General features: G+C 45.2%; 1 protein-coding gene across 2 annotated transcripts in view; it reads right to left on the bottom strand.

Moving 5' to 3' along the window:
• The window catches only part of itga10 (integrin, alpha 10), a 63,109-nt gene that overhangs the window by 33,667 nt on the left and 10,789 nt on the right, over positions 1 to 18,653 (bottom strand). For both annotated transcript variants that reach the window (XM_079752860.1, XM_079752859.1), the window contains exons 2-9: positions 15,037 to 15,148; positions 13,724 to 13,833; positions 13,342 to 13,430; positions 11,495 to 11,609; positions 11,209 to 11,336; positions 10,134 to 10,282; positions 5,284 to 5,434; positions 1,483 to 1,648 (exon numbers count right to left, since the gene is read on the bottom strand). In XM_079752860.1, the coding sequence (XP_079608986.1) occupies positions 1,483 to 1,648; positions 5,284 to 5,434; positions 10,134 to 10,282; positions 11,209 to 11,336; positions 11,495 to 11,609; positions 13,342 to 13,430; positions 13,724 to 13,833; positions 15,037 to 15,148 (1,020 nt within the window). The remainder of the gene's footprint in view (positions 1 to 1,482; positions 1,649 to 5,283; positions 5,435 to 10,133; positions 10,283 to 11,208; positions 11,337 to 11,494; positions 11,610 to 13,341; positions 13,431 to 13,723; positions 13,834 to 15,036; positions 15,149 to 18,653) is intronic.

Genomic DNA, 18,653 nt, shown 5'->3' with positions numbered 1-18,653 from the left:
ACGCTACTACGACACCTTGATAAAACACGAGTGAAAAAATTGATGAATGACTAGCCATAGGCTACAGTGCCACCCCCTGGTAGATATAGGGACCTGCCTCTGTAGTCATAGACTATAGCTCTATCTCTGTTATTGATTAGTCAGACCTGTTTAGGTGGCCGGGCTAACTACCGTCACCGGAGCAAGTCCGGCTGTTTTCAAAAGCATCTGTCATTTCAAAAGCAACAACAAATAGGTCGCACATATCCTAACAACAGAACGGACAAGAGAAACGTATTAATCCCTTTATTTACGGCGTTATGTTGCGATATAGTGTCAATAAAGACCAAATATATATAGCTTTACATTTACAGCAATTATTGTCATGAAATTATAGGGAGGAGGCGGGGCGTGCTGGTGTCATACCATTGTTGGGAACGGCAGTTGTTGCACATTTTCTGCAACATGCACGAGTGCATTATAACAAAAACATAAATAAAACAGTAAGTAATAAAATAGATCTCCCCCCGCCGGTGGGTCTTTCTTTTCTTGATACTAACATTAATTCTAAGCAGCATTTTACACAGTTGCCTATTATAGGAAATGCTCAAAGGTAAATCAGCGTAATTTAACACTGACTGTAGCTTTTTATGGGTAAAGAAGCAACGGTGAAGGACCGTACTAAACGCCCTATCCACTGCCCTACGCCCTATCCATCGGGTCTGTAAAATGCTAATCAATCAATCAAATGTATTTATAAAGCAACTTAAATAAAAACGTAATTGGTTGGGGGGAGATCTTATATTTTATGTATGTTTTTGTCATGCCTGTCTACGCTTCAAACTCGTGCATATTGCAGAAAATATGCAACAGCGCCCCCTGGGGTCACACTTTTCGGTGGGTCGCCGAATTCGGTGTAACACCGGCACCCTTTCAGTCGTATCAGTTGTCACTGAAGATAGATCGCTGATCTAACATTAGTTCGGCATAACATTAATGCCGAACATTAATTAATTCGCACGCTAGTTTTATCGAATTTTATACTGTGTATTCTCTGTGTAAATCCATGCACCGAACCGTGACGTCCGTACCGATTCGGTTCAATACAAATACATGTATCGTTACACCCCTAACCAGCACTAGGTAGTAGTAGCTACTCGGTTCCACCTTCAACGTCTGCAGTCTATGTGTAGTTATCCATGCTGTATGGACAGTCCAGTCACGGCCATGGTATGTAAGGTCACCTGCGGCTCGCTTATCAAATCGCCACATGAACCACTTTGTTTATCACCGGCTCACAAGGTTCACTCACAGCGGCTCATGATCATCAATATCACTGTCTCTGAAAAGCTTTGGATAAAAGCATCTGCTGAAGAACTTAAAGACTAATGTTTGCCTATATTGGAGTCTACCGAATGTGCCGTATCCATGGCATTCTACGGTGTCCTCATCCTCTCCCTCCCACCTCTATCCCTGGTCCAATTCCCCCTCTCCGACGCACACCTTCCAGAGTGAAGATACGGTCCCCCAGGGCGTCCACGATGTCGTTCAGCGCCGCCTCGTCCGTCACGTTGAAGAAGTATTTGTCGTCGGGGTCGCTGGCGATGTACTTGATCTCGTCGATGAAGGTCCCAGGGTCCTGCTGCCTGCGGATGTAATGGCCCAGGACCTGGGAACCAGGGCGGGGAGGAGGAGGAAGGTGGGAGGAAGGAGACAGACGGAGAAAGAACAAATAAAACATGGGTGGGAATGGTTAAGTGAATAAGCAGAAAAGCGTGATTCAATAGAGAATGTGCAAAAAACATTTATAGAGACTTGAGGTGAAAGCAGATAAGGGAGATGAAAGAGAAGAATAGCTCAATAGTATAAACATATTTCTGGGCAGGGAATTATAAAATATGTTCTCTGTGTTCCAGAGGGACCGGGAAGAGAGAAAGAGAAATATTATTGTGAATACAGAAGAGTTGAACCATACTGCAACCATTTAGAAAAAACTAGACAGTATGTAGCATTTATACATTGCTTAAGACAACAACTGAGGAACTAAATCCAAAGTTTTCTTTAGCGAAATGCTTTAGCGAAAAAATCAAATAGGTTTAGAATTGAGAAGCACATTCTTTGTTCAGTAGATGTCCCATGGGAAACATATTCCCTCCCATGGGAAACATATAGAACTACTACTATTGCTACGGATAAAGCTACCGCTACTACTGCTACTGCTGCTGCTACTGCTACTAATTCTACTATTACTACTACTATCCCTACCGCTACTACTGTTGCTGCTACTGCTACTTATTCTACTATTACTACTACTATCCCTACAGCTACTACTGCTGCTGCTACTGCTACTAATTCTACTATTAACACTACTACTGCCACTACTACTGCTGCTACTACTACTACGACTATACTGCTACTACTACTACTCCTATTACTACTGCTACTGCTGCTGATACTGCTACTACTACGACGACGACGACTACTACTAGTACTACTACTGCTGCTAATACTACTTCTACTACTACTACTACTACTTCTGCTACTATTACTACCACTATCACTACTACTGCTACTACTACTACTGCTATTGTTACTGCTGCTAATACTACTTCTACCACTACTACTGCTACTACTACTACTACTAATGCTACTACTGCTACTACTACTACTACTACTACTACTACTACTGCTACTACTACTACTACTACGACTATACTGCTACTAATACTACTACTATGACTACTTCTACTACTGCTACTGCTGCTAATACTAATTCTACTACTACTGCTACTACTACTACTACTACTGCTACTACTATTACCACTACTACTACAACTCATATTACTACTGCTGCTGCTACTACTACTACTACTACCTCTGCTGGCGCACAAACAGGGGGTGAGCCTTCACTGTGTCAAGTACAAATTAGTAAATTCCGTAAAAGAAACATAAACTCTGGCCTCCCCCTCTCCCTGTGACTTGGGCTGCCAAGCAAACAAAGGAAATCCTCTGTTTTCAGAGGGTAGGGGACGGGAGGTAGACGGGAGAGGAGAAGGGGGTAGGCTACATGTAATATGAACATAGCCCATGTTTCAATATGTTCATGGAAATGTTAGCGCAGCTGGCAAAAAATTATGATTTAGCTGCCAGCGACATCTCGCTTTCTCTCAGTGAAGCGCAATTCAAGAACAATGTTTTGCTAGTTCGGACGTGGCTGTTTCCGCTGCAGTCGAGCATACACTCCCAGACAGACATACATCCCCTCATCCAGTCCCTCTCCCTATTATACGGGGGTCCCCACACAGCTCCTCCAGGCTGATAGTACACCCTTTAGTACCGCTGTGGATTGATATGTTTAACAGCTCTGTTGGCACCTCAGGTCTCCTCACGGGGTCTCTGCTTCCTAGAGAGGCATTATCACTTTGCACACGCCCACACTAACACACACACACACACACACACACACAAACACACACACACACACACACACACACACACACACACACACACACACACACACAAACACACACACACGTACACCACCACATCCACAGCGGGACTATAGGGTGTGAATATCAGCCTGGAGGAGCTGCATGGGGAGAGGGGCTGAATGAGGGGATGTATCTCCACCTCAAGTTGGTGTGTGGTGAGTGTTCTGGCGCAGATTGGCTGCCGTGCATCACCCAAGTGGGTGCTATACACTGGTGGTGGTTAGTGAGGTCCTACTTTCACTGTAAAGCGTCTTTGAGAGTCTAGAAAAACGCTATATAAATTCAATCCATTATTATTATTATTATTATTATTATTATTATTATTATTATTATATTATTATTATTATTATGTGTGTCTGGGAGTGTATGCTCGATACCTGTAGCGGAAACAGCCACGTCCGAACTAGCGAAGCATGTCTGGCTTCCCCAGAATACTGTTATCCACTTATGGATTTCCTTCGACATATTTGCTTGTTTTTCTCATTTACTATTTAGTGCTATTCCGACAAATAGCAGATGGTCCTATTCACAGTGGTTGTAGATTAGTGAGAAGGCAGGGGTTAGACATATGCTCAAAGATGATAGTTTGACTGGAGACATTAACGAGTTTAAACCCAGAATAGTTCAGCTCGGAAGCAAATACTAGCCATTAGACTATCCTTCCCTTCATAATGCAACCCTTTGGATTGGCATCCTCCTCCACTTCCCCTGCAGCAGTCGGCCTTCTCCAGTTGTGTTCTGGGTGAGCTGGCCTTACACTGAACCATGTGTTGAATCGCTCCGGGCATCATTACAGCATCCTGCAGGGATTTGGACCCAAACCCCGGCTTCTGACTGGTCCACGGTCTGCACATGTCCTGGCCAATGTTTTACAACATGTTATTCATCTTGACTGTGTCATTGGCACGGAGTGACTGGAATTCCCCTACCAGCATGAGTCCCTGTCTTCTTTTTCCTTTCTGAACGGGCAGGAGTGTGATCCATCACTGTAGATGTTTATCTTCAGTGATGGACGGAGGGGGCTTGATGGGTCATAGATTTGGGGGGGGGGGGGGGTCCTATTAGTCCTTCATCTAATGACAAGAAGCTGACCCTGGGATTCCAGCAGTGAGAGCTCTCCACCACACCGCAACAGTTTTGCCTTCCATCCCAGTCGTGAACAGTCTATTGATCAAAGAATTCACCCCAACTATGGTAAGAAATAACACGCCGGTGGCAGTGGAGCAAGTCAACACAGAGCATGTCAAACAGCGCTGGCCACAGAGGTTCCTTGTAGGGCTGTCTGACCCGTCTCCATCGCTCCACTCTGGATCACATTCCCTCCACTGTGGTTCCTGTGAAGTCAGTGGCTTCGGCTTCTATTGTGAGGATGGGAGGGGTCCAGACCAGCCTACTGCAGTCTGCCGCCCAGTCACAACCAAACCACCAGTAAAAGCCAGTTTGTGTGTGTGTTTCTCCATGTGGGTGTGTGTGTCAGGGCACAGAGCTCTCACACCACCACAAGGTTATTTCAGCGAAGCGGAGGGTTTCATTAGGTGAATCTGTGTTTCTATTTTTAAAAGGGGCCAAGTTGTGGTGTTGTGGGTGAGTCAGGGGGGGGAGTCACCAGTCCCTCCCCCTATCTCCTTCCTACATTATGCAAGGAATGTTACGGCGACTGTCACGGCAGATAGGAGGTTAAGTGAAGACAGGTGTGGGGCTATGGAGATGGTTACCAACGCGTCTGGGTACACACACGCACATACACACACACACACACACACACACACACACAGACACACACACACACACACACACAAAGGCACACACTCACAGCGATGGCGTATCGTGTAATGTTCCTCTTCTCGCACTCCTCCAGCGCCTCCGGTAGCTCCTCCCCGTCATGTGACTCCCCGTCTGTCACCACGATCATGACCTTAGTGGCGCCGTCGCGCGCTCCCCGCTCGGCGCTGAACGCCTCGGTGCTGCAAGGGACAGACACACACACAAACACAGTTAGACAGACAAACAGACAGACAGGCAGAGTGGCAGACACACACAGAATGACAGAACGACAGACAGACAGGCAGAGTGGCAGACACAGACATACAGGCAGATAGACAGAGAGGCAAACAGTTAGACAGACAGGCAGGCAGAGTGGCAGACACACACATACAGGCAGACAGACAGACAGACAGACAGACAGACAGACAGACAGACAGACAGACAGACAGACAGACAGACAGTTAGACCGGCAGACTGACGGTTAGAAATACATACAGTTAAACAGACAGCCAGGAAGACAGACAGACAGTTTGACATACAGACAGACAGACAGACAGACAGACAGACAGACAGACAGACAGACAGACAGACAGACAGACAGGTGGATAGACAGGGGAGCACATAGATGTTTCTCATGCAAGCAATGTGTCATCTAATTGCAGTGTTGTTGCATAAGACAAACAGGACAGTTTGTGTCAAGCAATGAATTTAGAATAATGTCAAATTCAGAAAAGAGGGAGCCAATGGAACAAAAGTGGCTAGAGCAGAAGAGTTGGAGGGTTCGAGGAGTATAAACTCTCAGGGTTGGCTTACATCTCAAATAAACCTCAGCCATATAAGATAATATACAAGAGGATACCCTCTATCAAAAACTGAAGAGTGAGCGCAACTCAGCGAGATCCTCTTCAATCCTCCAGCTGAGAACACAGAAATAGCTCCAAACACACACAGCCTGAGTCTAGCTCCTTTGATAATGCATGGGGCATTCAAGCCCTGATTAGCTACCAACTTTGCCGTGCATGTGTGCGTATGTGTGGGTGTGTCTGCGACTGCGTGCGTGTGTATTGGTTTGTTTGTATGTGTGTTACGGTACACAACCAGCACAATTGCAAACTCTTCTCTAGCTTTACCACAACTCAAGGTCTAAAGGAATCTTTAATGACACACAAACCGACATCACCACCACACCCTGTTTGTCTGCGGGTGACCTGTTCTTAGCCAGCCCTGTTTAATGCACTGAAAAGCCTTGGCACATTAGCACCACACACACACACACACACACACACACACACACACTCTACTCACACAGATGCACACAGACCACACGCGGCCACATACACACACATACACACACACACACACACACACACACACACACACACGCATGCACGCACGCACGCACGCACACACACAAACACACACACTCACACTCTACTCACACACACACACACACACACACACAGACACACACATACTCTCCACTCACGCATGCGCACACACCACACCACACACACAAACAGACACACTCACACTCTACTCACACACAGACACACACACACACTCTCCACTCACGCATGCGCACACACACACACACACACGCACACAAACACACACGCACACACACACACTTACACGCACCCACATTAACACACACAAATAAACACACACACATGCACACACACACACAGCAAGTTGGTAAGAACCGTCAGTAGTAGTGAACTCAGTGATTTTCAGGCCTCGATCCAGCCCCTGCCTAAATATAACATTGTGGTGAGCCGCAAAAAGCTCAGAGTTGAAAACACCCGCTTCCCCTATGCAGTCAGTTAATTATATAGAGAGCCAGCAGCAAGAGGAGAAGACAGCACAGGAAACTAGAGGAAAGTACAAGTATGGCTAGGAGAGGAGAGGGGAGGAGAGGAGAGGAGAGAAGAGAGGAGAGAAGAGGAAAGGAAAAGAGAGGAGAGGAGAGGAGAGAGGAGGGAGGAAAGTAGAGGAGAGGAGAGAAGAGAAGAGAGGAGAGAAGAGGAGAGAAGAGGAGAGAGGAGAGGAGAGGGTTAAGTAAAGTCAGTAAGTACAAAAAGAAAGAAAAAATATACAAATAAATAAAGATAAGTAAAAATGTTAAAAGAAGATAAATAGAAATTGGTAGAAAGAACAGAAAACACTGTCAATAAGTAAAAGCAATGCTAGCAGATCACACAGTGCTAGAATAAGAGCAACAGGAACCATGAAAGTGCAGGGGCAAGGGAGGGGGCTGTGGGGCCGTATTAAAAGGCCATGTGAGATCTGTAAAAGAAATGCAAGCCACACTCCAAGATTTAAAAGAGGTGTCATAAAAAACAGCCTCTGATGCGGTTCAGATTAACGGATAATAAAAAGGGCTGAGAACGATCTAAAAAGACAAGCAGGGAGAGGAGAATAGATGAAACATAACAATGGAGGAGAGAGAGGACGGACCAAAGTAAAGGAACAGAGAGTGAAGGGAGGAACGAGGGATCAGAGAAAAGGTGACAGAGTGAGGATAGAGAGATGAAAGGTTACAGACCAGGGTCGTGGGGGGCTGGCCGTGACATGAGAGAAAGTGAAGGCTGCTAATTGGGAGGCCTGCTTGTATTTACAACCCGTTTTATAGAGTTGCACTAGTGTGGGAATGACATAGCACAGAGCGTGTGTGTTTGTGTGTTTGATGCTTTTGTCTGCTTGTGTCTCTAACTGCATGACCGCACATCAGTGTGTGTGTGTGTATGTGTGTGTGTGTGTGTGTGATTGTATGCAGACAGACCAGAAGTCAATGAATGATCCAGTTGGAGGCTGTTTGATGTTTTTCTCTCTGACTGTGTGTGAGCTATAGTCTGACAGTGCTGCTGTTTATGGATCTACATGCTATAAGGCCGTTTGTAATCCTACTGTAATCCTACTGAAAATATTAATCGTAAAAATCCTAAAATGAAATACAAATTATATAAACTTTGTTTTTAATCTTTGTTTATATAATTACTAGTCAATTGAAAAGGAATTTGTATCCATTCTCTATGGACCGAGAAGTCTCTCCCTTCCTCTTTCGAATGGAAAGGAGTTAAAAATAGTTTGCATTGCCACTGGAGCCACGAAGTCAGATGCTGAGGCCAATCAACTGCCTTCTTCGTTGTGTAGATTCCTTTAACTGCCTGGCAGCCAAGCAAAAATGTCCACTTCCCACATTGTGTATTGCAAATTAATTTCTCTCCCGCCATTGCTGACTTCAGCCATGGCCAATCCTAAACTCGCTCTGGTACTGTATGGGTGCGTCCATCTCAAGGTGTGTATGTGTGTGTGTGTGTGTGTGTGTGTGTGTGTGTGTGTGTGTGTGTGTGTGTGTGTGTGTGTGTGTGTGTGTGTGTGTGTGTGTGTGTGTTTGTACAGCTGCAGGTGTGTCCGGAGACTGGCAGCCTGAGCCTCAGCCTCATTGCTGACCCAGCAGCCCCTTGTCTGTTGCTGCGCCCATCCAGCTGAGTTGTTACTAAATCCCAACACCCTCCACCCTCCAGCCACCACCCTCCAGCCACCACCCCCCTCCCCCTCCAGCCTCCCTCCTCCTGCCTCCATCCTCCCGCCTCCACCCTCCCCTCTCCTGGCTACCCCCTCCAGCCACCACCTTCCCCCTCAACCCTCCAGCCTCCACCCTCCCCCTCCACCCTCCCCCCTCAGGCCTCCCCCTCCAGCCTCCCACCTCCCCTCTCCCCCCTCCGGGCTCCCCCCTCCCCCCTCCACTCCTCCAACCTCCACCCTCCCTCACCCCCCTCATCCCAACCCCACCTTCATGGATGTCAAGGCTGCTATCTGTCCATCTGTGGGCAGAGCCGTGTGCATGAGGGACTGTATGTCTGTGTGTGTGTGTGTGTGTGTGTGTGTGTGCGTGTGTGTGTGTGTGTGTGTGTGTGTGTATGTGTGGGGGGGTTCCCGTCAGAGCATTTTTAAATGCCACACTTTAACTATTTTTACAGGCTAAATTTTCCACAGCTGCCCTTTAAACGTCTCTGAAGTTTACCTTTAAATGGGCCGAAAACAGGAACTCACCAATTACCTGATTGTACTGTGCTATGTGTCTCCTTCAGGGCATATGACAATGTGTGTGTGTGTGTGTGTGTGTGTGTGTGTGTGTGTGTGTGTGTGTGTGTGTGTGTGTGTGTGTGTGTGTGTGCGTGTTTGTGTGTGTGTGTGTCTATGAAGAAGGTGTGGCCTGTTAACTTGCATAAGGTCAATAAAGAAAGAATGTCATTTTCAATGGTAATATTGGGTGAAAGCTATAGAAGTGTTTATACAGGATATGGTTACGAGGTAGGACCTCCTAATTAAGTTGACGAATGAGCCAGGGAAAGGTTGTATATCTGGGCAGAGACACGGCAATGAATAGGAAACAGCGAAGAGCAATTTGTCAGAGCCCTTCACTTCATTGTGCAGCGATCAATGTTGATGTAGGTGTCCGAGAGAGGGTTAAACGTAGATTGTAATTTCATATACCACATCGGTCATTATAACGCTCATGCACCACAATGGTACTAGCTTAGAAGACAGTACCACAAAGTCTGCGTGGGTCGTAACCATGGGGATAACACTACGTCCAAGAAGGATCAGATTGAATTTAGTTTTTTTAAATTTACAATTTGGATCCAAGTTGAAACAGGGGTACTTGAACTTTAAGTGGGTGCTATAGTAAAAGCAATTGTGTTTGCTCTGGCTTAAATGCAGTGCCTTTAAATGTCCATGTAACGTATGAAACATATATAGATCTTATACTGCCACTGTGGGTGGGATAGATGGATTTCCAGCGGCATTTTCTCTCACCAAACAGGAAGCAATTGGCAACGGTCTGTAGATTTAGCCAGTGAGACGGAATAGGTGGATAACGGACAAGCCTACCAGCCCATGTGAATGGCGTAAGCTGTGCGTGTCTCCCGCCCCTCCTGCCGGCTGATGTTCTTGGCTGCCTCCACCACCTGCTGAGTGGTCTGGTAGTCTTTCAGAGACCACTCATGGAGGGCTACCTCACCATACTGCAGTATACCAACCTAAACACACACACACACACACACACACACACACACACACACACACACACACACACACACAAGGACATACAAAAACATACACACACAGACAGACACAGACAGACAGAAGCACACACAAACATACGCACTCACACAGACACACAAACATATACACACAGCCACACACACACACACACACACACACACACACACACACACACACACACACACACAAACAAATGTTTATCAGTCAAAGACAAAAATGATGTTCATCCTATATGTTCTGTTCATCTTCAAAAACACAGTTATAAGTGTGTACGTATAACTGTGTTCTGTGGCGATCCATTTATGGAATTTCATTCAGAAACCAAAAGGCATTTCCTCCTCACTTCAAACTGCCCAACCACCCTGATCCTACCTCGTCTCATAACTCTGTATGGAACCCAGAATGTTCCGCCATCGATTCCATGCTCAACCCAACTCGCACCCCCTCCTCCTCTACATCTTTCCATCTCCACCCCATCTCTCGAACCTCAAGCGAGTCCAGAACATGTCCCCCCACATTACTACCTTCATTCATCGTCCTCCTCCTCCACACACAGTGTGTGTGTGTGTGTGTGTGTGTGTGTGTGTGTGTGTGTGTGTGTGTGTGTGTGTGTGTGTGTGTGTGTGTGTGTGTGTGTGTGTGTGTGTGTGTGTGTGTGTGTGTGTGCATGCATGATTCATGGTTCATGTTTCATGTTGCGTGTGTCCAGGCTCTGGCTCTGCTTGTCTCTCACTGGTTCTAGAAACCACCACCACCACACCATTCTGGGCAGCGAGCATTGGGGGTTTGGATTCAGGGCGGAGGGGACCTGACCTCCCCCACTAGCTCCACACGGTGCCCCTGGGATGTAGACCCCATGAGGACAGAGAGCCCCCCTGTGCGGTGTGTGGGGCCGTCCTACCTGCATCTGCTCGGGGCTGATGTGGAATTTGCTGAGGATGTTGCTGAGGAAGTTCTGGACCTCGTACCAGGGGTAGATGCTGTTGGAGCCGTCCAGCACGATCACAATGTCCATGTAGGTGCTGCACCCTGTAGCGCACAGCATGGAGCACAGGACATGTACCTTAGGTATAGGAGGTGTGTGTGTGTGTGTGTGTGTGTGTGTGTGTGTGTGTGTGTGTGTGTGTGTGTGTGTGTGTGTGTATCTGCGTGTGCGTGTGAGGGTGCATGTGTGTCTTTGTGCTTACTTTGAGCTGTCGGGGCGATGGTCTCTCTAGGCTTCAGGTCATCGCTGACAGAGGCACAGATCCCAGTGCTGAACACAGATGTACCACACTCCTGAGACCACAGAGGGGCACACGCCTGTAGACAAACACACACACACACACACACACATACACACAAGCATGCACGCACACACACACACACACACACACACACACACACACACACACACACATACACACACACACATACATTCATATACACGCACACAAGGTCTGTCAATGTAAAGAGCTTTTAATGTTTTTTGTGCAATTGACCAACACTATGAGGGTAGTTATTTGGCTTTGCTCCGTGTTGGGGGTGAGTATAAATATGATTTGAAGTTGGCTGCCGCAGAATGTACACCAAGAGACTACATAAGGACAATGAGGGACCTCAGACCATAAAACACCAACCCAAAGTCAAAATGCTGGAATGGAAAAACTACAATAGTGTGGTTTGGAAGCAGAGAACAAGCTCTCAGAGACAGGGAGTCACAATAAAGGCAAGGGTATGAAAAGGAGAGACGGAGAGAGAGAGGGAGAGAGAGAGAGAGAGCGGGTGAGAGAGAGAGGGAGAGAGACAGAGAGAGAGGGAGAGAGATAGGAAGAGAGAGGGAGAGAGAGAGGGAGAGAGATAGGAAGAGAGAGGGAGAGAGAGAGAGGGAGAGAGAGGGTGAGAGGGAGAGAGAGAAAGAGGGAGAGAGAGAGAGAACTGTTAAGTATTTTTGAAATAAAAAGTCTGATGTCATCCGAACACTAGACTCAGCGCAATTTACTTCTGATTATACGTTATTGAAAAAGTGGGAGGACATCCCATGAAATATCCCATGAAAAAGTCAATTGGTCTCTCCCCTGGCGTGCGTTGTGGAGGTCCTTCCATAGGCGCGCCGCCGAGCAACGCAAGGTAATGGACAGTAAATAGAGGAGAGGAAGAGGAGGGCGATGTATGGCTTGACTTTTGGTAGGTCTGTCATTAGGAAGGGCCAGCGACGCATTCCTGTCCTATTTTAAACCTGACGACTGGGGTGCACACACACACAAACACGCACACACGCACGCACGCACGCACGCACGCACGCACGCACACACACACACACACACACACACACACACACACCTCTCCTTTTCTCTTTTTGACTGACACACTCATATACAAAAAAAGGAACAAAAGCAACACACACACACACACACATTCACACATGCACATAAACTATATTTACGTGCACACTTAACCACACTGAGACAAAAACATGCACACCCATAAAATGGGTTGCGTTGGCTGGGGTTAGTGAACTGTGGATGACTCTACACCCAAAGTAGTAGCATGATAGAGAAAAACACTTCAGTCAAACGCTCATGGCCAAACACACAAAGGAATTCAGAGCCATACATACACATCAACCAAACACACACACACACACACACAGACACACACATACACACAGCAACCACGTGAACACACCTACACACACCCACACAAACACAGACACACAAAGGAGTGGACACTTGCTGGCGTGGCCACCCATCCATTCTACTCTGGGTGTGTGTGTGTGTGTGTGTGTGTGTGTGTGTGAGTGTGTGTGTGTGTGTGTGTGTGTGTGTGTGTGTGTGTGTGTGTGTGTGTGTGTGTGTGTGTGTGTGTGTGTGTGTGTGTGTGTGTGTGTGTGTCACACGTATAGGCTTGCCGACCATTGCATACCAAGTGTATGAGTGTCCAGTGAGCTAAGGGGATTTTATACACTTTCTTTGCACAAACAAACAGGCAGAAGGGCTCCTGTGGATGGGCTTCTAACCCAGCAGACTGCCACTCATGCTCCACAACCACGTACCAGGAAGCCATCGGGTCGGTCTGGAGTCAGCGTCATCCCCAGGTGGGAGTTCTTCAGGTTCCTGGACACGTTCTGAAGGGCCGTCTCACCTGGGGAGGGAGACAGAGAGAGAAAGAGAGCGAGAGAGAGAGAGAGAGAGAGAGAGAGAGACGATAATTACATATATATTTAGTGAAAAGTACTTTTCACTATACGTTTTTAGAATGTTATTGTGTTGTATTTTTGACCACTTCTATTTCTTCTATTGCCTTCTTCCATAATAGGGCGATGTGAGCGTTACTCTGACCCATATGTCAGAGGCCAACAGACCCATTGGATTGATAGAAGTGTGTTGAGTGTAATCGATAGAGTGATTCAGGTGAACACAGTGAAGATGACGTACCTAGATTCATTTTGCTGCAGTTGGAGGACCTCTCCTCTCCAACAACACATTTGTACACATCTCCTCTCCTGTTATTGGACGGTCCGTCCCAGGGAGCCCCAACCAGCATCCTGCATCAGTATCACATGGTCAGGCAAAAATGTTACAATTCATTCCAACCAGGAAATCAAACCACAAATCACAGAGGAGAGGGACAGAAGGCATGTTTGATTTGATTCAACTTCATTGTCACTGGCAGAGTGACAATAAACACAGTGAGTACAGATACAGAACCAATGAAATGCAGTTGACGTCTAACCAGAAGTGCAAAAGAATCATTTAACTACCAAAGTGCTATTTGAGTACAGTGTTTCTGTGCAGATTATGTAGGCAAAGAGATGTATTATGTACAACAGTGTAAGGTTATAAATACAGGTTTGTCAGAAATATAGAGGGATTATGTACAGAGAGTATAAATAGACATTTATATATAATATAATATAAATATATACATGTAGTATATCAATGTATATTGTTCAGGTTTTGGCCTGGTTATGGAATCTATAAAAAAAGTTTTAAAAGTATTGTGCAGGTTTTTTGTGATAGCAGTGCAAGGGCAATTGGTGAAACAATGAAGTAATGAATGTAAACAGTTATATAGTGCAAAGCAGTAAATGTAAACAGGTAAACATTACAGAGAGTGAAATGCAACAGGTAAGAAGGTAGCCATTTAAAAGTCCAGTGCTAGACAGTGCAGTTCAGTGCAGTAATAAGTGTAAACAGTTACACAGTGCAAGGCAGTAAATGTAAACAGGTTGAACATTGCATAAAGTGAGATGCAACAGGTAAGCCGGTAACCATTTAAAAGTCCAGTGCTAGACGGGGATGGGTGTTTGTTCAACAGTGTTACAGCCTCTGGAAAGAAGCTATACTTGAGCCTGCTGGTACAGGAGCGCAGGCTCCTGACTAAATTAATCATTTAGTCTATAAAATGTCATTAATAATTGCAAATCCAATCACAAGTTACCATAGTTTATTATATAAGGATCCATGAACTACATTTAGCACACACTTTTGTCCAAAGAGACTTACAACCATTCATACACACTCCGACGGCGGAGTCAACCACGCAGTGCGACAGCTAGCTCGTCGGGAGCAGTGAGGGTGAGGCGTCTGGCTTAGGGACACCTCGACACTCTAGGAGGAGCCGGGGATCGGACTAGCAACCTTCGGGTTACAAGCCAACTCTGCTCTACCTTCTGAGCTACTGTCGCCCGGTCACTGCCCCATCGCCCAAACAGACCAACAGAAAAGCTTCATCACAGGAGACCTACGACTTCTCTCCGTTGTCCTCGTGCTGCAGGACGGAAAAGCCGAAGAGCGCGTCCTCAGGGCCGGTGAAGATGTGTGGGTTCTTCACGTCGATGTTGAAACACTGACACAACCCTAGAGAAACGTCAGGACACACGTCAGGAAGCACACGTAGCCAGAGGGAAGGGACTCATCAGATGGTTTGGGTTCATAGTCTTTCACTCTCGTTCTGTGGTACATACATTTCAACAATACACTAATACAAATTTGTTATTGTATCAAATGTATGAATAATGTATAAAAAACTAGCGAGATACACAAAATGTTTTTCAAAAAAAATATTGAACTTGGAAAGTGAATTCATATTGTTGGTTGCGTGCATGAACCATCCATTGATTGATCGACTTCCCTCACATCCATCCTTAGCTCTGTGAAGAGGGAGGGGGGGAATATGAAAAGGATGGATGAACAGAGTGACCAAAGACAGCTCCTAGATGGGGGGAGGGTGGGGGAGGAATGGGCGTTGGTGTAGGTGTAAAGAGAGAGGGAGAGAGAAGAAGGGCTTGGGTTATGAAAACCATTGAGTATAGTAAGAGCCCTGTTATGACACACAGGCATTCCCTTCATACACACCTAGAGAGAGAGAGCCGGGGGAGAGGAAGGGAGCGAATGAGAGAGATAGATAGAGAAGAGAGAGAGAGAGAGAGAGAGAGAGAGAGAGAGAGAGAGAGAGAGAGAGAGAGAGGGAGAGAGAGAGAGAGAATATATGGCACACTGGTTCATTCAGCTGGAGGCTAGAGAGTACCAGACACATTTCAGGGATATGAACCACCACCAGGCCATAAACCTGCTATGATTATGTCTATCTGGGATATAAATGTAATTATTGTTTAAGAGTGCTTTGTGAGTCTAATAGCAGTAGAAGGTCATGGTATACAGAGTGTTTAAGAAACAATTTGCAGACATCTTAGCGTATGCGCACACTAACACAAACACACACACACACTAACACACAAATACACACACATACACACACACACACAAATACGCACACATATATGTAGCCTTCAAGAGTAAAAAATGAACACATATAACAAGCAGTATCCACATACACAAATACTTGTGTGCACCACCACTACAAGGACAATCAGAGGGGGATTCCACTTGGTTTCAATTACAAGTATAACCGCAAGCGGTGATTAACGGGGTCCGAGCAAAATAAAAGGCAAGAACACACTAATGGAAGATATATAAATACGACATAAAATTATGAAGGAAAGATGTTGATGAAGATGTTCCACTTAATGCAATACTGTGCCTCTACTTTCAAGTGAGCTGCAAAGCAATTGCCAAATGTCATGTTCAGCTTGTTTATGATGCTATGATCAGGATTTAAACTCTCAACCTAAGGATCACCTGTACAAGGCATTATCCCATTGAGCCACTGATAAACCTGAACTATAGCCTCATTCACATGGTCAAAATGTCTATTGATAAGCATATAACATCCAGAAAACTCCAAGCACACATTTCTCAAGTGAATTAAGGGCTTTCTTAAAAGCAAATACCTGAAAAATCTTTGAAATTCTGGGGAAATTTTTGTAGTCAAGAACACTAACGGAAGAAATATAAATATGAGAGAGTTTATTATGCAGGAAATATATGATATAATTATGCAGGAAACATATGATATATAAAAATATATGATAGAAAATATGGTTAACTTCGTTAACCATATTTTAAGAAGAAGTTCCCCTTAATGCCATACTGTGTCTTGGCAGTCAGATTCTTGGAAACGAATGAGCCGGAATGTTGATTGCCTGATGAATTTCAGGTGCTGTTCAATGTCGTGTTCCTCAAATGAGTGGCAATGACAGAATGTCGTGTTCAGCTTGTTCATTATGCTCTAATCAGGATTTGAACTGTCAACCTAAGGATCACCAGTACACGGCATTATCCCGATGAGCCCCTGACATTCCTGAACTGCATGAAGCCTCATTCACATCGTGAAAATGTTGATTGATAAGCACACAACATCAAGAAAACTCCGAGCACACATTTCACAAGAGAATTAAGGGCTTTTTTAAAAGAGTACAGATCTGAAAATTTGCACTGTTAATGTTATCCACCTAATGATAGCCGTATGGTAGTTATACAATAACAACATGGTCATATAGGCAAAATGGTTTGAGACTGTAGAGGTTTGGCTTTTCTATGAAATTGTGGGAAAAGTAAACATTTTTAGAGCAGAAGACCAGGGTGAAAAATATGCATCTGATTTTCGAGATTAATATGATGAACAAATTTTGAGTTCAGGTCAATCTCGTTAGGAGAAATAAGGCTAGTTCATAATTTTTTTAAATAGCGCCACTTTTGTGTGCAGTACCACAATTTGGGTTTATTAGTAGTGGGGGGTATTGGTATCCACCTAATAATAGTCGTATGTTTTTTTTATACAATAACAAAATGGTCATATAAGAAAAATGGGCTAACTGCTCCAACTTTATTGGCCAATATTTCTCAAATGGAACTAAGTAAAACAAATTATGTTCGATGATTTTTGTGAGGCTTGGTCTAAAGATTTTATGTGGTGATTTTGGTGAATTTTTGATTATTTTTGTAGCTTGTGAATCTTTTTAGGGGGGGGTTATAAATGCGTCTGATGCTAGAGATTAATATTCTGAAAGAATTTTGAGTCCAGGTCAATCTGGGGAGGAGCAATAAGCCTATTTCATGATTTTTTACAATAGCGCCACCTTTGGGTGCAGTACCACAAATTTGGGTTTATAGGTAGAGGTGTTATTGGTAACCATACCTGAAAATGTCAAGAGTTTTCGACTTACGGTATAGGCTGCATTATGACTTTTACAGAATTTGAGGGGAAAAAAAAACGTTATAGAAACAATAGGTCCAGACAATAGGGGCTTGGACACCTAATTACAATTAGGACATTTAGCAGACACTTTTATCCAAAGCGACTTAAACACCGCACACTGACGGCAGAGTCAACCATGCAAGACGGCAGCCATGCATGGTTAAGTGTCTTGCTCAGGGACACATCAACACTCAGCTAGGAGGAGCTAGGAATTGAACTAGCAACCTTTCAGTTACAAGACAACTGCTCTACCTCCTGAGCTAAGCTGACCCAGCTGGCTATTTTCCAATGGGAAACTAAATCCCTGCTGTTTGTCATTCCTTAAAACCACACTTTGTCTCCTCTGCCTCCCAGACCTCTCTGTTATGCACTACCTGTTCTTCTTCTTCTTTGTAGAAGAATGTGTGCGACACATAACCATTAACACCAGAGACGGACACTTCATATATGTGATGTATTGTTAGTCTCTTCTAGTAGTCCTCCTAAGTCCTCCTCACACTGACTCCTCAGCTTCTGTTTAATCATCTCAACTCTTGTTGGTGGTCTCACTCGATCTCTGTCTCTCTCTCCCCGAAGAGCACTGCCTTCCAACACACACAACCTTCCCAAGACGCAGGAAGCGTCAATGAATATGACCCCACCTCTAAACCCCAACTGACTACTCCCTTATGTCACACACACGCGCACACACACACACACACACACACACACACACACACACACACACACACACACACACGCACACACACACACACACACACACCA

The sequence above is a fragment of the Pollachius pollachius genome, assembly GCF_949987615.1.
Source record: "Pollachius pollachius genome assembly, chromosome: 1".
Classification (NCBI taxonomy): domain Eukaryota; kingdom Metazoa; phylum Chordata; class Actinopteri; order Gadiformes; family Gadidae; genus Pollachius; species Pollachius pollachius.
The sequence above is the reverse complement of the archived record's forward strand: the minus strand, read 5'-3'. Positions and strand labels throughout refer to the sequence as shown.